This window comes from Anas acuta, chromosome 28 (genome assembly GCF_963932015.1).
Source record: "Anas acuta chromosome 28, bAnaAcu1.1, whole genome shotgun sequence".
Lineage (NCBI taxonomy): Eukaryota > Metazoa > Chordata > Aves > Anseriformes > Anatidae > Anas > Anas acuta.
In genome coordinates, this window is record NC_089006.1 from 1,311,223 (window position 1) to 1,333,977 (window position 22,755).

Genomic DNA, 22,755 nt, shown 5'->3' on the forward strand with positions numbered 1-22,755 from the left:
CTCTGGTCTTTATTTTTCCTATAAAAGACAACAATTTTCAGCTATAGCCGCATTTCCGTGATGTATTTGGATGTATATTAAATGTAAATCAGGCAGAACAAAAGATGAGCTGGGAGCGTGAAGGAGTTCCTGCGTGTCAGCTTTTAGGAGAAGGTACTTACAAGATGGGCAAATAGCTTTCATTTTTCAGCAGCACCTGCTCACCGCCTCCTGCACGAAACACGCACGTTGTGTGATTACATTTTTATGAACATCAGAGCCCTTTCCCAAAATTGTCACGCTCGGGAATAAGAACAGCAGCAGAATAAATAGCACAGAGCTAAAGGTTAGCGGAACAGGCACCGGCGCCAGTCGTGCCAGGCTGCTTGGTGGATGGCATTAGGGATAAATTATGGGTCCAAACGAACTGAGGTGGTTAGTTAATTGCACATGATACCCCGAAGATGTCTCGACGCGTCCCTTTTACCTTCCATGTGCTGGAAATCGCCTCGTGGCAGTGCTGGGTACCTACCTCGGCCTTCACACAGCGGCATGTTCAGGAGGAGCCCTGGGAGCAGGAGGAGAGCTCGGTTTAGTGCCCGGTCCCTTCCCTTACTAAGGTTGAGTCCCCTTCAGCCCCGCGATGAGGGGGAACAGGGACTCGGCCAGGTGAGGAGGGAAGGGACGGGACCACAGGTGGGTGCGGGACTTTATTCGGGAGGTTGGGGGGGACGGGACAGCCCCAAGGCAGGACCCCAGCCCCACAGCGGGCTCAGGACTGACGGGACCCCAACCCCACAGTGGGACCCCAGCCTCACAGCAGGATCCCAGCCCCACAGAGGGCTCGGGACTGATGGGACCCCAACCCACATTGGGACCCCAGCCCCACAATGGGCTCAGGACTGATGAGACCCCAACCCCACAGTGGGACCCCAACCCCACAGAGGACCCCAGCCCCACAGGGGGCTCAGGACTGACAGCATCCAGCCCCACAGTGGGGACCCCAGCCCTACAGGGGGCTCAGGACTGACGGGACCCCAACCCCAGAGTGGGACCCCAGCCCCACAGAGGACCCCCAGCCCCACAGCGGGCTCAGGACTGATGGGACCCCAGCCCCACAGTGGGATCGGGACTGACAGGACCCAGCCCCACGGCGGGGACCCAGCCCCACAGGGGGCTCAGGACTGACGGCCCCGGCCCCGGCCCCGCACCCTCCGCGCCCAACGCCCGGCCCCACAGCGGGGATCCGCCGTTACCGGGCCTGCCGGCGGGGGGGGGCGCGGAGAGAGAGGAGGCGAGGCCGTGCCGCGGGGCATGCCGGGAGTTGTAGTCCGGCGCCGCGCTGCGCCCTGCGGTACCTGCGGCTGGAGGACTACAAGTCCCAGGGGGCCGGCGGGAGGCGGCGGGGCCGGGCCTGACAGAGCCGAGCCGAGCCGAGCCGGGCCGGGTAGGGCAGGACGGAGCCGGGCCAAGATGAACGCGGTGCTGGCGGTGAAGCAGTACGTGGCGAAAATGATCGAGGACAGCGGGCCGGGCATGAAGGTGCTGCTGATGGACCGCGAGACGGTGAGAGAGGGGCTGGGGGGGAGCGTGGGGGGGGGGGGTGGGGCCGGGGGGGTGGATATGTGGGGCGGAGGGCGATGTCTGAGGCCTAAGGGGGGTTGTGGGGCCGGCCTGGAGGGATGTGTGGGGCCCGGGGGAGTGTGTGGGGCTGTGGGGGAGTGTGGGGTTTGGGGGGAGGCGTGTGGGGCCCAGAGAAGGTGTGTGGGGCTGGGGGGGGGGGATATGTGGGGCTGGGGGCGATGTGTGAGGGCTGAGGGGGCTTGTGGGGATGTTTGGGGCCGAGGGGGGTGGATGTGTGGGGCTGGAGGTGATGTGTGGGGTCTAGGGAGATGTCTGGGGCTGGGGAAGGTTCATAGGGCCTTGGAGGGGGGGGGGACACATATGGGGCCAAGGGTGATGTGTGGGGCTGGGAAGGTGCATAGGGCCTTGGGGGGGGGGTTATATGGGGCCCAGGGTGATGTGTGGGGCTGGGAGCTACGTGTGGGGCCCCAGGGTGACGTGTGGGGCCGGCCTGTCCCGCAGACCGGCGTGGTGAGCATGGTGTACACGCAGTCGGAGATCCTGCAGAAGGAGGTGTACCTCTTCGAGCGCATCGACTCCTTCAACAGGGAGCCGATGAAGCACCTGAAGGCCATTTGCTTCCTGCGCCCCACCAAGGTAAAGAGCTCCCCGAGCGCAGCGTTGGGCCCGAGGTGCTGGAGGGGCTTTGGGCAGCCTGGGCTGGTGCCCGTGGCAGGGACAGGAACGAGGTGGGCTTTGAGCTCCCCAAAAACCCAACCGCGCTCCTGACCCTCCACCCAGTGCCCATCTTGGGTTTGCGTCCTGCTTGTGCTTCACCTCACTGTCATCACATACCACAGGGGGATGGAGCTGTTGCTCCACAGGCTGTAATGAGGGACCCTGATGGGATGAGCAGGAGGCGTGGATGCGTCTCCTCCTCTCTGACACAGCAGCAGCGGTTTTAAATCTCTCCCCCGTCCTGTTTTTGTTCAGGAGAACGTGGAATATCTCATTCAGGAGCTGCGGAGGCCGAAGTACAGCATCTATTTTATCTGTAAGTGCATTCCGTTCTGACGGGTAAGTCAGGCTTTGCAGCCAGAGCCCGACCTGATGCTCAGTAGAAAACGCTGATGCAAGACACTACAACCACCCTCAGACACTTACAAAATGCTGAAAGTGTCTGAGTTCTAGTTCTTACGTTATTTCAATCACCAGATTATTTTAGCAAAGGTTGTGTGTGTGTGAAATAAAACAGTTAAACTGAAACTACTCACAAAAGATCTTTGCAAAGCAACACCTTAGGTTGGCATTGCTCTGTTATGGGTTACTTCTGAAAAATTCTGGGGTTTTATTACTTTGTGTTGCTTCATAAACGTGAGGGAAGGCTAATGCTGGCAGCAAAGTGCCTTTATTCTAAGGGAAACAAGTGCACAGGGTGAGAGGCTGGCCCAAATCTTGAAGGTAAATCATTTAGAGGCAGCGTTAGGCCTCTCAGCCCAGCTTGGGGCTAAACTTGTAGCAGGCATCTTGTAATGCCTGCTGCATCAGGCAGGCGTTTCTCGCTCATGCTGTACAATATTTGGGGGGGTTTTGGAAATCAACCAGAACAGCTGCTGAAGGCCAGGCCTCACAGAAGCATCTCTCTTCGTGAGGTTCTGGGGAAGGAGCTGAAGCAGCCTCTAGATGTCAGCGTCGCTCCGCAGGACAAAGCTCCTGCCTGACAGCGATGCCAGATGCTTGTCCCAAGCCGTTTCACCTTGTTTGTCTCTTACCCGGGGAAATCTACCGGCTGTGGGGCTGCCTGGTGGAGCAGAGAGGGGAGAAGGGAGCCAGCGCTGCCTTCCCAGAGCCATCTCATCCTGCTGCGCCTCCATTCAGTGCAGTAGTCACACACAGGGTGCTGGCACCAGCAGCAGAAAGCTGGTGCAGGGCTCACGGTGGCCGTGTGAGCTCCCTTCCAGCCTGAAATGCCCGCGTGATAATCACGGCTGTCAAGTCAGACGAGCTCTGTGGCAATCTGCTCGTGTGGGGAATGAGGTCAGGCAGTTTTCCTGCGCCGTGTGCCGCTCGCAGCACCTGACCGTGCTCGTGCTGTTGTTCCCTTTCAGATTTCAGCAACGTGATCAGCAAGAGTGACATCAAGTCCTTAGCTGAGGCTGATGAGCAGGAAGTCGTGGCAGAAGTCCAGGTGAATTTTTTGAATATTTTTAAGTAGATTTCTCAATCCAGAAGCCCTGGGAAGGTGAAGGTGGAAGCTTGAGGACTCTTGAACAGCACGCAGCAGCACTGCAAAAAAAAATAAATACCCCATATGTGTCCTTTTCCTCTCTGCCCTCTGCTGTCAGAGCCACTGCTGTCATCTGCCTGTCCCCAGGCTGCCAAATGTCTGGGGCATCGACAAAGAGCTCCCTGCACAGAAACACACCAGCAAGTGGCTTTTCAGGGAGGAGAAATGATTGGTGTCGATGAGTTCAGGCAATGCTTAGGTTTTAGTGCTGCTGGTGCTAGATCACGTCCCTTTGTGAGCTGAATAAGGGCTGGCAAGACACCTGACTGCGTTTGCTTCCCCTTGTTGGCAGGAGTTCTACGGAGATTACATCGCTGTGAACCCCCACGTTTTTTCTCTCAACCTCTTGGGCTGCTGCCAGGTATGGAAGAAGCCCCTGCTCTTCTCTGGGGCCTCGTTCTGTGGTTAGAGGGACCAGTAGCTGTGGCAAACTGGGCGCAGTGGTGGGCTGACGGCGGGGTGCAGTCCGTGAAGGGGCAGCTGGTCCTTCAAAGGGACTGGCAAGGAGAAGAATAACGGGAGATTGGGGTCGGGGCCTTTGCTATTTCCCCCTCTTTCAGCCAAAATCTCTCTCTGCTTCCAAAGAAACACGTGGGGGTGGTGTGTCCGTGTCAGATTGAACCTTTCCTTCCAGGGCCGCAACTGGGATCCAGCCCAGCTGGCCAGGACGACCCAAGGGCTGACTGCTCTGCTGCTGTCCCTGAAGAAATGCCCCATGATTCGCTACCAGCTCTCTTCCGAGCCGGCGAAGAGGCTTGCCGAGTGCGTGAAGGTGTGGTGAGAGCTTGGCCGCGATGTCAGATGAGTTTGGCAGCTTGGTTTGATTTTAACTTGTTGAGAAGTCGATGTGTTTGGAGGAAATACCCTTCTTCAGCTGATTCTTGGAGACGTTGCCCTTTCCTTGGTGTGGCTTTGGGCAGGGTCTCTGAAAAGCCTGTACACAAGGTGAAGACCCTCATTTCTTACACGTCTCACAGTTTGCACCCTCACTTCTTACAATTTGCAGTGGGTTTCCTGGCGCCTTTTGAGAACAGGTCGTGCTTTATCAGCAGCTCTGCAGCCTGAGGCAGCAGCACAACTTTTTGTTCACCCGTGCCCAAAGCAAGAGGGAACTTCTTCCAGGTAAACCTATGCTCAGATGCCTTTTTTTTTCCCCTTTTCTCACCAGCAAGTGATCACTAAGGAATACGAGCTGTTTGACTTTCGGCGCACGGAGGTTCCTCCGCTGCTTCTCATCCTGGACCGCTCCGACGATGCCATCACCCCGCTGCTGAACCAGGTGAATCAATCATCGAGGGGCTGAGGGAGGAGCAGGAGTCCTCAGAGTGCACAGAGCCCTGTGCAGCAGCAGCGAGGTGGAGTTCGCAGCCTGCCAGGGCAGGGTTTGCGTTCAGAAGGTAAAAAAGGAGACGAGTGTTGCCCCTGCTCTTTTTCAAATCCCTCTTGTCTCCTGGCTTGATTTTTTTCAAGCTGCCGAGCACGGATCCTGCACGGATCAAGCGTCAGGCACGTCAGCGCTCCCATCAGCTTTCAGTTTTCTCTCCCCATTAGTATTTGTCTTCCTCGGGTAAATGTAGTGACTCGCTGGTGTGTGGAAACACCCCTTCTGCTGCCTCAGGAGCGCAGAGGCACATAGGAAATTAAGCAGTTTGCAAACGTGGAAGCTCTGCAGCCAAAAATACGTGGCCCTTTGCAGGCGGAGGAGGAAATAGAGCTAGCTGAGCAGAACAATCAGTCCCAAGCACCTTTTTGGGGTGGTTTTCCCCTGTGTCTGCACCAGCGAGGAGCCAGTCTGAGCACCACAGAATTTATTCTGGTGGCAAAAGTTTGAGAAGTGCACGCTTCAAACAGTGGTGTGCTGCTGCAGCCAAGTGGCTTGGAATTCAGCCTGAGCTCTGCTTTTTGGTGCTGTTTGTCCTGCTGAAGCACCACTTACCTCTCTCTGTCCCCATCCTTGGCAGTGGACGTACCAGGCCATGGTTCACGAGCTGCTGGGGATCAACAACAACCGCATCGACCTCTCTCGCGTGCCAGGCATAAGCAAGGATCTCCGGGAGGTGGTCCTGTCTGCTGAGAACGACGAGTTCTACGCCAACGTAGGTGCTGCTGTCTGCTGGGTGGGATCCTGGTGAGGGGATGGATTTGGGAATCGGGTCCCGTGCTTGGTTTTGCCATGCAAAAGGATCTTCCCAATCGCTTCGGGCATCAGGGTGGAGATGTATCGCTTACATGGGGTGGAATCAAGGTGTGATGCAAGCAACATCTGATGAGAAATAATACAGCTGGTTCGGGGTTTTAAATAAAACCTGGGCCTGCCTCAAAGCTGCTTGCTGGGTTGGGTCTCGGGCAGATGATGCGCGGTGGCACATCAGTGCACCAAGGCTCCTGCCCGAGTGGCTTTCTCTCACATCCCCTTGTTGTTCCCTGCAGAACATGTACCTGAACTTCGCCGAGATCGGCAGCAACATCAAGAACCTGATGGAGGATTTCCAGAAGAGGAAACCCAAGGAGCAGCAGAAGCTGGAATCCATCGCGGATATGAAGGTAACAACAATGCAGTGTCTCTCTGGAGGCCAGACACTTCTCCAGGCTGTTCTGCAGTGTGATCTACAAGCTTGCTCCTTCTGCCTCCTCCCTAAGCTGCTGCTCAGAGCTTGCTGGAACTCAGCAGCCCCCCAGCTGAACCTGTAAGCCCTCATTTAAGTGCCTGGCTTAACCCAGCACGGCTGTGCGGAGGTTAGAGCTGAGCTGGCTCACCTGGCAGCTGCTCTGAGCACAGGCTGATTCATTTAGTCACCGCTGAAGATTTAAAGTATCCTGGCAATGTCTCTGGAGATACTTTCCATATCCTTGTGTTTAAAGAGTAAACCAAAAGTGCAGCCAAACATCTTGTAATTGAAGAAAGCTTCAGGGCTTCTGGATTTGAGGGGTGTGAGCATCCATATACCGGCACCAGGCTCGCTTACGGTGAGGCAAATAAGTGCCTGCGTGCAACCCAGGGACGAGCTGGATGGTTTTTGCTGTTATTTGGAGAATTGGTTGCTTTGCTTTCCCCTCTGCAGGCGTTTGTGGAGAACTACCCACAGTTCAAGAAGATGTCCGGCACGGTGTCAAAGCATGTGACGGTGGTGGGCGAGCTCTCCCGCCTGGTGGCCGAGCGCAACCTGCTGGAGGTGTCGGAGGTGGAGCAGGAGCTGGCCTGCCAAAACGACCACTCCAGCGCCCTGCAGGTACCTTCAATCTTCCTGCTTTGATCCCGTTGCCCCCCCGGTTGATGGAGGTTTGGTACCAAAAACCAGGGGGAGTGATGTGTGCAGATATCCCGCAGGGCTGGGGCTCTGGGGGTTGGGATTGCTCCTCTCCTCCCCGTTCGGTTCAGATGAGGATGAATCATAGTTAATAACTGGCTGGAGAAGCATCTCTGCAGATTGTCTTTGCATTTCACACGCCGCGTTCCTGCGTTAGATGCAGTCAGCTGGCTCCTGGCAGGCTGCCTGCAGGCACCGCTAAATCAAAGCTTGGCCCCTGAGCAGCACTGGGTGAAAAATGGAAACCAAAAAGTGGCCTAAACCAGGCTGCTCCTTGAGGTGGCAGGTTTTACTTTTCTTTAAAAAATAAAAAACTGTGAAAAGCCTCCTAGAGAAAAGATTTCATTGGCAAAGAGGACTGCAAAAGCCTAAAAGAGGCTTCTGTTATAGCTGGGTATAGACTGGAGGTCTGACCCCGTGCTGGCTTGCTGGATTCCACGACCTGACCTCCCATCTGACAGCACGTCGGTAACGACAGGTCGGGGCTGCTGCCTGGTCAGGGAAAATAGCAGCATTGTCGAGAGGGGCTGTGTTGGAGCAGAGTTCAGCCACTGCTTCAGGATTAAAAAGCGATTCCTTAATTTTTTTTGTGGCTAGGGTAGATGATACGCTGCGTAACGGGCTCCTTTATGCAGCACAGCAACACTCGGACAGGAAAATAAGGCTGAGCATCTCCAACGGGTGTGAGATACCCATCTTCTCAGGCTGTTACGCTGTGCTCCAGGTGGGTGGCTGAGCGATAAGATCAGTTCTTCAGGCACTGCCAGGTCCTCAGCAGGTGTGAAGCAGGACAGGCCTATCAAAGTCCCTGCAACCACCCAGATTTGGGAGCACAGAGGTGTGATCCGATGGCTTTTGATTCATAGGTGCAGGGTGGTTGCTGGAGCTCACCCAGGTGCTCGTTTGTGTCCTGCCCTGCCCGAAATGGGTGCTTCTGCCCTTCTCACAGCGCTCAAGTTTGTTCCCAGCTCCATGCTGGAGGAGCTCTGGTGTGCTTCTGGCAACTGAGAGGGACTGAAAGCCATGTAGAGGCTAGAAAATAACTGCAAAGTTGCAAAAAACGATCTGGGATCTTTCTGCACGAGACAGAGATCAGCATCTCTGGAGCTGCCCCGTTCCCTGTCGCAGTCTCCTAACGGCAGCGCCGGGGCAAGGCCACGGGCACAATGAACAAGGCAGAGCACGAAATAAAGGCAGGATTGTTCTGCCCCTGACGTAACTTCAGCAATTGTTAATTTCTCTGGCGGCCAGGGCCCCCAAGCACAGGACGTTTTGGTTACTCTTTCCCCGCTCTCATTAATCCCCACGTTGTACGGGAGCCTCGAGGGGAGGTTTGGGATCCCACCTCCCGGGCTGGACAAGAGCTTTTCTGTTCCCCGAGCTCCCCACGGGCACGGGCAGTGCTGCTGTGCTGCCAAAAACCTCTCAAGCCAACATCTCCATGGGATGACTCCGTCCTTCCCTGTACAGGTGAAGTCCTGACCTCAACAAGGTTTTTACCCTTCGCCTCGGGGATCCTCCCCCAAGCCAGGATTTCACCCCCTATTTCTGGGCAGATAACGGCAAGCGGAGCTGAATCAGCTGGGGAAACGGCAACGCTTTCCCAACATTGTTTCACAGCTGTTTGCAGGATGTTTCCATGCTGCCTATCTGTCCTGGGAGGGTGGGAGAGCCCTGCAGAGATACGCTGGGCTTTTTGGAGCGTTTCAAGGTCACGTTTGCTTAGGGTGGAAACAATCCTAGCTGGTTCCGTCCCTCGCTTGGAACTGCTGCCACTAACACAGCTGTACAACTGGCAGCTCCTCTAATTCCCTGCGTTGGAGCTAGGGCAGGCGGATTGTTTTGCTTTCACGGGGAGAATTTCAGACTCTGGGGTGTACTCGAGCATCTGCCCAGCCCCGACCAGATGCCCGCGAGCACCTCCAGCAGTCGGCGCCTCTTCTGCCAGAGCCACCTCCGAGCTCAGAGCTGAGAAGCTTCTCACTCCCACTGCTCCCCCAAGCTCCCAGCCTGGCTCTCGCGTGTGTTCTCGTAGCTCCAAGGCTCTACCCAGTGACTGAGAGGGTGCGGAGAGGAATTAAGTCCTTTTTCTTGGAATGAGGAGGCCCTGGTGCTTCTGTGGCCAGCTGCCAGCTTACACAAGCCTTTATATCCTGCCCACGGCCCCTGTGGGGGTTCCACATCTTCCCTGGGTTCAACAGGCAGCTTTTTGGGGTGTGCACCCTTCGTATTTAACATGGCACCGTGTTCCCTTCAGCAGGAAAAGTAACAATCTCCGTGCTGGAAGGAAATACCCGTGGGTTTTGTATTTCCCTCTCCGCTGCTGTCGTTTTGCTTTGCCTTTTCCTGCTTTAATTCCTTCCTTCCTTCGCTTCCAAGCGCTTCGTGCTCGTCCCTCTGCTTCCCACACCCAAAGACTGTCTGAGTGTGATGCTGCTCCTCCACAGCTTCCGAAAGAAACCAAGATCCTTGCAGTTGTGCTCTTGGCTCTTGGCAGTCAACCTGCGGGCCAGCCTTTGCTTCACTGAGGTTGGGAAGGAGAAGAGATGAAAAATTCCTACACGTGTCTGCTGCAGGGGGGGCACACACCAAGCTGAGCTCTCCCTGCAGCACATTTTGGGGAGTTAATAACCCAGCAGGACCGGGTCACGAATCCCCAGGCCCACAAAAGCAGCTCGTGCTCCGCTCGCCCTGACCGCAGAGCCCTCCAGAAGCTCGGCTCCGTTCCTTCCTTCCTCCCAATTTAATTCCCTCGCGTCCCTCCTCCGTGCAGTGTTGTTGCTAGGCAGTGGGCTCGGTCCGATTTCACATCCTTCAAAGGCCTCTCCCTCTCTCCATCTCTTGCAGAACGTGCGGCGCCTGCTGCAGAACCCCAAGGTGACGGAGCTCGACGCCGCGCGGCTGGTGATGCTCTACGCCCTGCACTACGAGCGCCACAGCAGCAACAGCCTGCCAGGGCTGCTGACAGACCTGAGGAACAGAGGGGTGTCAGACAGATACCGCAAGGTAGCTGCCACGTTTCCCCTTCTGCTGGGGCAGGAGGGAGATTTGGGATGTGTTCCTCGGGGGAAGGTGCCTGGTGGTGGGGTCTCGGCGTAGCACAGCTCTCTTTTTGTTGCTTTTCCACCTCAAATTGAGCCCGGAGGTCAGCTGGGGCCTGCGGGTGCTGCTTCACAGCTGATTCCCTAATTCCCAGTTCCAAAAGCAGTGATGCTACAAAGGATTTCGGTGAAGCAGAGCATGCCAGGAGGCTGCTACAACCAGCGTGGGGCATGGACACGGAGCCCGGTGCGTGCTCTTTTTGCCTGCCCCCAGCTCCTGCTGGCGAGGCAGTGGCTGCAGGGATGTGCTGAGCCCGCAGCAGGAGCCAGGCTGGGAGGGAGAGGGTGGCAGCGCCTGGCAAATGCGGAGAGCAGCTGGAGAGGAGGTGGAGAAGCAGAATGATGTCACCTCGCGTGGAGGATCTGCTCGCCCTGCAAAAGGCTGCGGGAACGACAGCCCCTCTCCTTGTGCAGGCAGCGTCACGGCGCTGGGGCTCTTGTTGGAGAGGGGGAATGCGTCTCTTCTGAGTGCTGAGTGGACAGTAACTGCCTGGAAACAGCTTCCCTGTGTTAAAAAGATTCTGGTTTTGCCTCTCTCTGCACAGCTGGTGTCTGCTGTTGTGGAGTACGGAGGGAAACGGGTCCGGGGCAGCGACCTGTTCAGTCCCAAGGACGCTGTGGCCATCACCAAACAGTTCCTCAAAGGTCTGAAGGTACGGCTCTGCCACGGGTGAGATAACAACAGCTGTAGTCAGAATCACAGCCACAGAGCAGGACTCTCATGGGCTGCAGTGCCACGTGGTGTGGCTTTCAGCGTTTAATAGTAAGTGCAGGGAGCATTAGGGCAGAATTCTCATGTAGATGATGGGAGTTGGTTGCAGAAAAGCCCCCCTAAACCTCGACTCAACGGCTAACACTTGCTGTATCCATCAGATAAATGCTGGGGCTTTTTGAACGTGGCTTTGCTGATCATCTCAGCCTGCTGCCTCGCTGTGTTAATTCCTGACAAGAGCTTCTTCTGCGCTGCAGGGCGTTGAGAATGTGTATACCCAGCACCAGCCTCTCCTGCAAGAAACGCTAGACCAGCTCATCAAAGGGAAACTCAAGGACAGCCAGTTCCCCTACCTGGGGCCCAACACTCTCCGGGACAGGTACGTGGGGCCTTGTAGGGCAGAGCTGGAGAACTGGAGCACGCCTGCTCCTCCTGCTGCTGCCACCTGCTTTGTCGTTTGTCCCTGGGTGAAAAAAACACCTTGGGCTTGTCAAAAAAATGTCCTGATGGTGTAGGTGGTGGCTGTGCTCTCAGGTAGGTGCTGGGGAGGGCTGTTAAGGCAGACATAAGGCTTCCTTTCTTCATGTTCAGCGCTGGCCGAGTCATCAAGACCTGACATTCCTCCTGTAAGAGCTTAGGTAAGGGATAATGCCACTGCACCACGCTGCCGGGATGTTCACATGATGGATTTCAGCATGCCCCCTAACTTCACTCCATACCATCTGGCGTTTATTTGCAGAGTCCCAAAAATAGCCCAACTGCTAGCTCTCCCTTCTGAGCCAGTTACTATTTCTGAGCGGAATGGGATCTTGCTGAACGTGGCTAATAACTGAAATTGAAAAGGGCCCTGGCTGCCTGCTTTGAGCTGACTTTGCTGGAGCTCAGCTCATCTGTTGTCAGTGAAGTCATTACGGATAAATACGGGCCTCAGATGATGGCACCGAGTGGGCAGAGAAATGGGTTTGGGGACCAAGATCCAGCCGTGTCAAGGGGGTGAGAGGGTCAGGGTGTGTCAGGGAGTGAGCGTTCGTGGCTGGCTCCCCGAGGCACACACACGCTGCTCTTCCTCCCTACCCCTGCCTTGGGACATTTGCCTCCCTCTGATAAAAGGGAAAATCTGTTTTGTAACGGGGAGCTCCCAAATTCCCTGCCAGGCTGACGGCAGGGGATATAAATCACCTCCTTTATGAATTAAAAAAATGAATTCTCGTCATAGAAGAGACAAATTGTTTGGGTATGTCCTTGGGAGGCCGGAAGGTATCTGCCTCGCTCCACATTTTACCTTTAAAACTGAAATGGTGGATTTTGGATGGGGTGGCTGGGCGGTTGCAATGAGTGTGTGACAGCGAGGGCAGCAGGAATGATGTCGTCTCTCCTTGAAACCAGCTTTTGACTGAGATGGATTTCAGGCCAGCAGAAAGGATTGAGGGATGGGGTCTGACACGGAGCAGGTGGAGCAGCAGAAGCTGCACCCACGCATCCCTGACCTGGGCTGGTGCTGAGCTAAGCTGGAAGTGGTCTTCTGACCTTTATCTTCTGGCCGTCAGTGCTCGGTTACACCCTGCTGAGCTGCGTCTCACTCGGAATTCCCCTTTAAAATGTTTTTGTAAGAAGGCACAGGAACCCACCCCTGAGAATCCCGCCACAAAGAGCACCCAAATAATGCGTCTGTGGGGGCGCATGGGAAAGGTTCGCTTCCTACCTAGAACTAAAGCAAAGCAGAAGTCGGACGAAGAAGGGAAATGAAGTTTCCACCTCGCTCCCTTCCCGCAGCAGCTGCAGCCTTGTCCCGTAGCTGACTGCCGTGAGTCCTGGGGCTTTGGTAAAACAAAATCCCAAAGAGAAGGAGCTGCCAAACGGTAACATCCTAAAAACGGGGTCTCATTGAAAAAAAAAGGGTTTGAGCTATAAGGGTTGGAAGAGAAAGGGCCGCTTTATGGCTTTGCCCTTGTGCCAAAGGAGTTGAGCAAGGGATTTACGTTTAATAATTTCCCCAAATTCTGTGCACTGAATCAGAGCCCGAGGCGAGCCGGGCTGTCCTTCTCCTGGCTTTCTGCGGGCAGGGGACGGCGTTACAGAAACTGGCAGGGGTTCAGCCCAAGGGCAGGGCGAAAGGCTTTGTGTTTTTTGATCCGAGGGAGGCAGTGGCTCGAGCAGCAAAGAATGCAAACGGATTCTTTTTAACTATTTCTTTCTGCATTGAACACAACGCTCCTGCGAGGGAGGAAGAGCTCGTGGCCCAAATTCATCTGTGAAAACTGGCAGCAGCGAAGGAAAGGGAATCTGCAAAGCACCGAGCTCCTAGGAGAGAGCAAGAAGCAATTCTGCTGGTTTCTGCTCCTCCTTTCCTTCCCGCTGCGGTAAATATCAACCTTCCTGGTGTGCCACAAGCCTGCAGTCCCCCTCTGCCTTGCTGCTGGAGATTGCTGGCTGGAAAAGCTCCTAAAGCTTCTCCCCCTTCACAGCGAGCAGCAGGAGCTGGGGCAGAAGCCTCCAAACACCTCGTGAGCTGTGTGAGACCTTCTGAGCTCTGCCCAGGCCTCCCCTTGGGGTGGAGCTTTTGCTCCGTTTACGCCTCGGCCTGGGAATTTCTCTTAATAGGGCATTTGGGATCGCAGCAGCTGGCCCCGATCCTGCTTACCTAAGATGGCCGGAGCCCAGCTCGTAACCAAGCGGGGCAGCTCTGTCACTGTCACTGCCACGTTTAGAAAACCAAACAAGGACCTGCAGCAGCCTCTGGGGCTCGCTGCTCCTCGGAGAGCCCCGAAGGTCCTGCTGTTAAGGTCCTGCCATCAGCCACCTGCTTCTTGCGAGCCCTGCTCCGAAAACCCCATCAGAATTCAGGTGCGGGACGCGAGGACTCGCTGCTCTCATCCAGTTCAGGGCGTTCTGCGCCCTCAAGCCGGGGTCCTGCCCCTGCTGGGTCAGTTGGAAGGGAAAGTTCCTCTTTGCCCGCTCGAGGAGGGGAAGAATTTGGAACTGAGGGGAAGAATTTGGAACCGGCTGACCCCTTGGAAGTGCCTGCAGCTGACACGCGGCCAGAGGCAGCTCCTGGGGCAGCGAGCACAAAATCTCCTTTTTTGGAGCCCTCAGCTCGCAGCCTGCGCTGTGTGCCCGGCTGCCTTTGTGTCTGAGCTCACACAGCGCTGCCCTAAGGACCAGGGGAAGCGCTGCTCCCGTTAATCCTACCCGTTACCTGGTGCTCGGGGTGGTTTTGTGGCTGTTTTTTAAGGCAGAGCTGTGCTTGGGTCGCTGTTTGCTCGAGGAGGTTGCTTTGTCCTCCCCTCCGAAGTGCCTGAGCGCTCCGCTGTGAGCTTGGGGCTGAGGAGCACTCCTGGAGGTCGCTCCCCCACTAATCCATCCCATAACAGTCCCGGGGTTTCTTCCTATTCCTGACCTTGCCCTTGGGACAAGCAGCAATTCCCCGGGCGCTTCAGGAGCTTGCCTGTGACGGCACCTCCCAGGCACTCCCGCTTCACTCCGCAGATACCAGCTCACCCCCACGAGGCACGTTTGGATCGTCCTTCCTCCTGCATTCCCCTACCTGTCTGGGATATTTTGGGTGTAGGATTTTTTTGGGGGTGTCAGTTTATCTGTTCCTATTCCTCCGAGCGTTCTCTGCCAGGACAGAAGCCGCCGATGCGCGGTGACGAAGCCGTGCACAAGATGTAACCCGGGCACTGACTGTAACAGCCTCACCCTCACCTGTGGCACTCCAACATCTCGTTAGGCTAATTAACGTGACCCTGACCCCTAGCAGAAGGCTGCGACCAGCCCTGCACAGGCTTCAGGGACCACAGAGTGGGAAGGATTTGCAGGGTGGATGTGGTGGCACTGAAAGGTGACAGCAAACATCCAGACTGGGGCATGCTGAGACATCACAGGGGAGTGTGTGGCAGCCAGCCCTGCCACTTCTGCCCCTAAATTCCTCGGGTCTTTAACACTTTTGACCCGAAATTTGTAAGTGATGGCACTGGGGACTGCACGAGCTGACAAAATTGGGCTCGTGAGGATTTTCGGTCTACTTCTGACAACCGACAGCGGCTTGTGGGATCGCTCCCTCACCGTGCCTCCCCTTCCCTTGGAGTCCCATTCCCCAGAGACTCGGGCACGTTTGTGTCTGGTTTCCCAAAGCTCAGAGGAGGAGGCAGGGCCCTGCTCCGTCCCCTTGGGGACAGCTCGGTGACGGGCGCTGCGGTGCAAAACCCTCCTTGTCTGCCTTCGCGAGCTGCCTGAACCTGCGTGGCTGCTAAATATAACCCCGCTCCTCTGCAGGCTGCAGGGGATTTCACAGCCTGTTCCTGTGCAGGGGACGCCGATGGCAGCTCTGCTCCTTGTAGCCCTGAGACCCAAATCCCCGATGTTCCCTCTCCGAGCTGCTCCCCTGCACCTCACGGGAGCTGGCTCAGCAGGGAGCAAGCGAAGCCACGGAGCCCAGGTGCGCTCCGGGGCCATCCCTGCCTCGTGCTCCGGTTGCTTTGTCACTGATCCGGAGTTTGCCCAGGGCAGGGGGGTGCCTGATGCCTTGGCTGCTGCAGCAAGTGGCTGTACCCTAATAAAAGCACCTATTTGGAGAGCAGGGAGCATTTTGGAGGCTGCAGCGGGCAGGTAATCGTGTCGAGACCTTGTCCTCTGCAGCGAGACACTCCGGCTCGAGTGGTGGATGGAACCTCGCTGCCAGGATGCCACCCAGGCCTTTTCACAGCAGATTCGGCAGAAATAATCCCCTCTGAGGTTTCTGAGAGCAGAAAACTGGAGCAGTGAGGGAGGATGGTGCGGGGAAGGCGCAACCTTCGTGCGAGAGCAGGAGGTGCAGGGTCTCATTCTGTGCTCTGCTCGGGGACGCACCACAGAAATGAGGCATGGCCTGGGGAGAGCAGGCAGCAGGAGCGGTGCCTCGGCGCCCCTGGCTGCTGCAGGATTTCTCCTTGACCCTCGTGCCTTCGTTGCAGGCCCCAGGACATCATCGTCTTCATCATCGGAGGGGCGACCTACGAAGAGGCGCTGGCCGTCTACAACCTGAACCGCACCAACCCGGGGGTGCGCATCGTGCTGGGGGGCACCACCATCCACAACACCAAAAGGTAACGGCCTCAGCGGGTACCCAGAGCTGCCGACGTGGGCCTGGGTTTGTGATTCCTGAGGGATCTTTATGGCACCGTAAGAGACAGAAACGTGTGGGAACGGTCCGAGCCCTGCTCCGTGCGTTATGTTACCAAGCTGAGGGTTTAACGTGTGCCCTACTGGATCCGAGGGCAGGGAGGTAGATGTGTGTAGTTCCTCCTGCTTAGAATTCACCAGGCACCCCAGGAGGAACGAGAAGGCAGCGCAGCACACAGGGATTCAGACCCGGCTGTGGTCTCGTTGCCTCTGCTGGAATCTGGAGCGACTGCGTGCGATGGCAGCGAAGCCGCTGTGCCTATGATTAGAACCGGGCTCTGCGACTGCTCTGCCTCTCTGCCGCCCACGAGCCTGCAGAGCATTGGCTGTGTCTTTTCCATTTCTCCCCGGAGAAAGGAGCTTTCCTTCTTGGTTCGCTTTACGCTCCGGGTTGCCTTCTTGGGAGGCCAGACGTTGTGAGGGCTTAATCCCTGCCCGTGCTGAGCTTCCCTGATTTCCTGGGTCACCATCCCTGGAACATTTGGGTATCTGGGAGGGCTCGTGTCGGGCAGCATCGATGCCATTTCACCCAGCGAGCTGCTCCCAAGGGAATCTCAGGGTCTTTTGGGGAAATCCCAAACCCAAATTGTTTATCTGAGTATGAGACCACGGGTGAAAATTGAGCCTGCTTGGGTTTTTTTTTTTTTTTCAGCGCAGCTTGTTGCTAGCCAAGGAAAGAACCACGAATTCTTTTAGTACGTGCCCTGCTCCCTCCTGCTGCACCGCTCCGTCCCTCTCGTGCTGACGTTGCGGGGCTGTTATCAGCAGGAGGGGAACGTCGGGAATGTGACAGGTGACCCCCGGCTCCCCCATGTGTTGCAGCAGGAAGCGTGGTGGAATCCAAGCCTGGGGCGAGCCCCTCGAGTTGTCCAGCAGCTGCTCTGAGCCTGAAAGGAGCTCTGGGCTGGGAGGGAAGCACAGCTTCACCGTCCCCGAGTGGAAACAGGCAAAAAGAGTCCTAAAGAAGAGGGGAAAGTCACTCTTCTCAGCATTTAGGATGAAGTCTCCAAGCTGACAGCTTCGGGAGCCTCCACAGTGCCCCAGGGATGCACATCGCCAGCACCACGGCTCTGGGTGGCAGGCAGGCGTTTGCCAGGCACCTCCTTGATCTCAGTTACTGACAGGTGGACCCAAGCGTGGTGTGTAGGCTAAAAAACGGCTTGGGTTTGGGCCATGTGTGTGCACTGCTGCTGTATTAGAGTCCTGGGTCGTATTTATAACACCCTCTGCACTTTTGCCCTTCCCTTCCATGCCTGTGAGGGATCTCCATGCTCCAAAGCTGCCTGCACAGATGCAGCAACAATTCCTCTGCAAGGCAATTCAGTGACCGATCATTTGCTAAGGAAAAAATGCCCAAACCCTGCAAATTCCCAGCGCCTGCTCCAAAATTGGGCCTTTCTTTGGTATAACAGATGATTGGAAAGCTCCTGAGCTGGTGCTGGCCCAGCAGCAAATTGCTTTTACGAACTGGGTTACGAAGGCAAGTCTGTATTAGCCCACATCTCGCCCGATTCCTGCCCAAATTACCCAGCTTCCTCAACCTTCTGCTTTACAAAGTAGCCTCTGAACTAAATCCTGTTTTAGCCAGGAAATAGTCACAAAAAGAGACCAGCAGACGTACGAGCTGCTCTTCGACTTAGGAAAAGAAGGGAATTAAACCTTCAGCTTAAACCTTGCAAGGATGCAAAATAAAACCTGGTTTGTATTCAGCCCTGCGTCCGCGGTAACCGATGCCTTTTGAGGCTGATTTTGACATTTACCAACAGGCCCGCATCAAACTTTTTTTACCAGCATCTGTGCTGAGAACCTGGATGGCGCCGTCGTCGCGCCATGCTGAGCACAACGCCAACAAAACCGATGGAGTTAGCGCTGCGAAGCTGCCTGGGATGGCAGAGTAGCTTTTCACGCCAGATTGGAGGTTGAGACCTGCCCCGAAAGCGTCTCGGTGTAGCAGAATCAGCAAAAACTGTCACTGGGACAGGGAAAACCTAGGAGAAGGAGGCAGGAGGGTGAGGAAGGAGGGGATCGGCTCCGGGTTCCCATCCCAGCTCTGCTGCTGACCCCGGAGGTGACGTTGGGCAGCTCTCCTCGTGGTCTGTTTGCAGCAGCAGGTCTCTGAGCGGCTCCTGGCTGGATGAAATTCCAGATTTGCAGCTGCCTGCTGGGCTCCCCGTCGTCTCGGTGCTGTGAGGAGTCACGTTAGCTAGCCAGGGCTTCTCCCGTGACGGCGTTTTGGCGCAGTCGCTGAATTATTTACAGGAAAACGAGGGTGCTGTATCAGAATTTGCATTTCAAAGAACGAAGCTGGGGAAAAAAAAAAGGGGAAAAACGGGACATTGCTTGGTAAGGGCTGATCACTACACGGTCCTGCCCGGGAGCTGCGGGATGAGGACTGCTGAGGGTCCTGTAGTGACAGCAGCCCTGCCTCAGGTGAGTTTCTTTTCCCTCGTGGCTTGAATCACGTTTCCTTAACAATGAAAAGCCACGGTGGGGCTAACAAAACAGCTAGCACTTTGGCAGGGATCTCGAGCACTTTTTGGGGGCCTCCTGTGTGCAGGGCGAGCTGAGAAAAGAAGCTCCCCGTCACCAATTCAAGCAGTGTGAGGCTCCCGGGTGTTCCAGCAGCACACCGAGGTGTCTGATGCGAGGAAACCTCGATTTTATTGCGCCCTAACTCCTGCGGTAATCCTTCGGCCTCCCTTTAATGAGCCGTTGCTTACGGCTGCGGGATTAGGGCTGATATGTCACAATAAACAAGGAGATTTCTCTATTAATGCGCTGAGCAGCCCGTGTAAGCACGCTAATCCCCTGCTTTCATTGTTCTGACCAGTCCAACTCAAACTGTGATCAACATCTGTGTCTGGGGGGGTGCGGGGTGGCTTAAGGGCTCTGCAGCCAGCGTTTGGGCGAAGCAGGAGACGGGTGAGCCTCGGGGGCTGGTCGCGGTGTTGGAGCTGTGAGGTTGTGAGAGGTCCCTTGTGTAAGGGACCCTGCCTCGTCCGGTGGCTGCGCTGCACCCAGAGGCTTAAAACTGGGCTGAAAATGCTCTTACACTACCCTCTGTGCTGGCAGAGAGGTCTCAAAGTACCCGTTTCAAGTTCCCTTCCACTCAGCAGCGATGTCAAAGGGAATCTGTCGCTGCTGCTCGTTCTGGATTCGTGTCTAGGAACACAAAATAAGGGCAGGAATCTTTTAGCAGTGCTCACACATTGAAATGAGGCACGTAGGCAAAGGGATTCCTTGGAAAGAAGTCAGGCTACGGAAGCCAACAGGCTCTGTCGGTGGAGTTTATTCCTCTAGTGGAAAAAAATCCCCGTGGATTTACAGGAGATGAGAAAATTGGTGTTTCTTCTCTTCCCCCTCTGCCTCTAGCAGGGAAATCCGCGCGGTGCTCCCACTCCACGGGCTCTTTCCTGGCATCACCCAGGGCAGCCCGGTCAGTGACAAGGCTCAGAGCGTGCCCTGGGTCTTCTCATCCTGTCCAGGGGGCTGCAACCAGGAGCTGGGAGCAAAAAAAAACAACACAAAACACATTAAAGCATCCAGAGTGCTGAAAAATCAGGTGAAACTCAGAGCAGTGCAGAAATGCAAAGATGAGACAATTTCTGAGCCTTGTCCGGCATTGCGCACGCTCAGGTTTGCTGCACATGGTTCTGTCCCCTTTCAGTTCACTTAATTTTTCATTTATTTTTTACCTCCGTGCCCACTACCAGGCAACCCTCTCGCTGCAGTGCCCGGAGGACACACAGAGCCGCGTTTGGAAGCGCTCGGAGATCCTTTGAGAAACGCCAACGGGGTGGAAAAAATCTGGTGTTGTCAAGGAATTTTCAGGGTTTTTTCTGATCGGGCCAGACTGGCTGCCGCTGGTACTCGTGAAACTTTGGCAGCCCTCCTGAAAATACTCCTGTTAGGGCTTCTCAGGAAGGTAAGGAAACCTTCCTGGCCGCGTTTTCCTGCGTGAGGAGCCGAGGGAAGGCTCGATGCAGAGCTGTGCCCCGTGCTGGAGGGCCAAAATGCCACTTCTGTGCTTTGGTTTGGGGTAGAACCACTTGATAAATGACAGCCCGAGTGTAGAGCTCTCTGGTTTTATCCCAGTAATGTAAGGAGCTGTAACAGAAGGGCTGGAAGATTGGGGATTGTAGTTCACATTTGAAAAAAAAAACACGTTTTTGAGTTTTATTTATGGTGAATGTAAGAGTTCGTTTTCGGGATGGTGCTGGACCATAGCAGCCTCTAATTTCGTGCAGGAGCCAGGTAAATTTGGGCAGAACTGTGCTGGAGCGAAACCCACGGGTTCTCGGTAGCTTTCCAAGAGGATTTCAAGACCCCAAGTTGCATTTTTGGGGGTTGGGAGCGCTTGCAGCAAGGCGCAGGACGCGAAGAGCTCCGAAAACGAAGGGTGACGATGGAGGAACATCTGGCGCCTGGGGCCGCCTCATCCGGAGCGCAGGTTGAGCACAAACCTGCAGGGATTAACCCGAGGGGATATTTACCCTGACCCACTTACCCACTTACCCGCAGCTCGGGTGCCAAACGCCGCTGGGCTGCGTCCTCAGCAGAGCCTCCGTGGGGGCTGCGGGGCCGTGCCTTGGCGAGGGGCTTTCCTTCTGAAAAGGACCTCGGACCCTAACCCGCTTCCAGACCTCGTCAGCCAACTTGTTCCCAAGGCTTAGTGGTCTTGGAGGTCTCTTCCAACCTCGCTGCTTCTGGGCGGGCTCACAAATTCCCATTTTGGTGTCTCGGTATCGAATTGGGGCAGGATGTGGAACCCACCACCCGGACCCGCGGACGTCTTCGCCAGCTGCCGCCCACCCCCTGCCTGCCCCAGCCTTTTTTTCCCTCTGCAGCTGCCCCCAGCAGCTGATCTCCACGGGCCAAGGGGTTGCTGAGAAGCCCAAATGTGTTGGGTTTGGCTTTCCGACGGGACCGTTGCTCTGGGACATGGTTGTTGGGGTCCCTTGGGAAATCACAGGGAGCCTGGCATGAAGCTGAGCGTGTGTTTAAGCCTTTTACTGAGCTGAAACTTCCTTGAGACCTGCCCGAATGAATGGTGGGTGCCTCAGAGGTTTCCATTAGCCAGATTCAGATGTCAATCCTTAAAACCCTGCGGTCTGTAGGGCAGAAATTGGAGGCAGGGTCCTGCTGCGGGGCTGAGCCCGGTGATGAGGCACGCAGCGTGACCCAGCCTGCTCCGGGGGCTGCTTTCCGGAGGGCCCTGGCTGCAAAATGCCAAGGATGCCTCAGCAGGAGGCTTCCACCCTGCCCCTTCCTGCCTTATCACCCCGCAGGAAGGCTGAGAGCTGGCAGAAAGCCGAGCCCGGCCTTCCTGGCTTTGTTACCAGAGGTGAGCGGGGCCAGGCTGAGCCCACACGGATCCCTCCTGGGAGCCCTCCTGGGAGCCCTCCTGGGAGCCTCGTTGGCCCTGGCCTTGGGGGAGACCTCCCCGAGCCTTTCAGGGTCCCCCCAGGGCTGGTGCTGGCCCGGTGAGCCCGGTGCTGGGCTGCCCACCTTTGGGTGCCCCAGGCAGGGTGCCCCAAAGGTGGTGCCCCCTTTGCGCTTTGCTCTCCGTGCTCTCCGGGAGCGAAACGTTACCTCTGCTCACCTGAACTTCTCTTGGCAGCTTCCTGGAGGAGGTTACGGCTGCAGGGTTCCGTGGCCGAAGCACCGAGAGCTCCCAGGCGCCGCCGAGGCCAAGCAGCAGACGATGAATCCCGGAGGAATTCCCATCCCAAACCCTGCTGAATGCTGCCGTTGGCATCCGAGGTGACGCACCGGGGCATGCCCCAAGCTGCAGCCCCCTCGCTGCCCTCTCACTACCGCAGCTCTCGGGACCTCTCCAAGTTGTGGCCCGCAGGAGAAGTCCCTGCAGCAGCCCGGAGGCCCTGCACGGCGCTGGCCGGTGCATCTCTGGAAGGTGATGGGCACTGCAGGACCTTTGCTCTGCTCAGCTGTCTGTATATTTTGAGTCCTATTAAACGATCCGTTTTACCAAACCTCTCACCTGGTGAATGGTTCCCGATGTTTCTCCTAGTGCCACGGGGGCAGAACGACGTCCTCAGTGCTCTCTGTTCACTTCTGGTTACCTTAAACCAGCACAAACCTGCCCCTTTACTTGCTCCCGTGTTGTGAGCTGAAAAAGCGTTGTGATTCCCTCGTAAAAGTTGCTCTAGCAGTACGAAAACAAGGTGGGTTTGAAAAGAAGCAGAGCATTGCACTGCTGGAGCAGTGCTGGGAGCAGAGGTGCTGTCATCACGAGCGCGGATCTGGACCAGGAGGGGCTCCTGGGGCGCAGCCAGGAGAGGCAAGGAGGATTTGTTGTTTTGTTTTTTTTTTTTTTCCAAATTTCCTTTTATTTTAGGTGCGGGAACTGGGAGAGCAGCACAGGTTAAGAGGCAGAACAGACGTCAGCAGCCTGGCTGCCTGGCTCCTGCGAGCGTCTGCTGCCAAGGAGCTGGGCTCTCCCTTATCTCCTGCCTTCCCGTAAGCGGACGGGACTGAACCTCCCGTTCCCTGCGAGCTCTGCAGAGCTGCCGCGGACGGAAAATGCTTGAACTCGCACTCATTTCTCTGGCTTCATTCCCTGAAGCAAGGTCATCGCTCCGAGCTCGGGCGCCCATCCACCCAAAACCATCCCCGTGGTGCTGA

General features: G+C 56.2%; 1 protein-coding gene across 2 annotated transcripts; it reads left to right on the forward strand.

Moving 5' to 3' along the window:
- Positions 1-1,408: 1,408 nt before the first annotated feature.
- On the forward strand, positions 1,409-22,103 carry VPS45 (vacuolar protein sorting 45 homolog). 2 transcript variants are annotated; one of them, XM_068663204.1, is made up of 15 exons: positions 1,409-1,545; positions 2,065-2,199; positions 2,536-2,596; positions 3,651-3,730; positions 4,122-4,190; positions 4,464-4,601; positions 4,998-5,108; positions 5,791-5,925; positions 6,260-6,373; positions 6,892-7,059; positions 9,985-10,143; positions 10,784-10,891; positions 11,208-11,329; positions 15,903-16,034; positions 21,731-22,103. In XM_068663204.1, the coding sequence occupies exons 1-15, from the start codon at positions 1,453-1,455 to the stop codon at positions 21,816-21,818; spliced, it is 1,713 nt and encodes a 570-aa protein (XP_068519305.1). In that variant the 5' UTR covers positions 1,409-1,452; the 3' UTR covers positions 21,819-22,103. The 2 variants fall into 2 exon arrangements, with proteins under 2 accessions (XP_068519305.1, XP_068519306.1); XM_068663205.1 differs by lacking the exon at positions 15,903-16,034.
- The last annotated feature ends 652 nt before the right edge of the window (positions 22,104-22,755 follow it).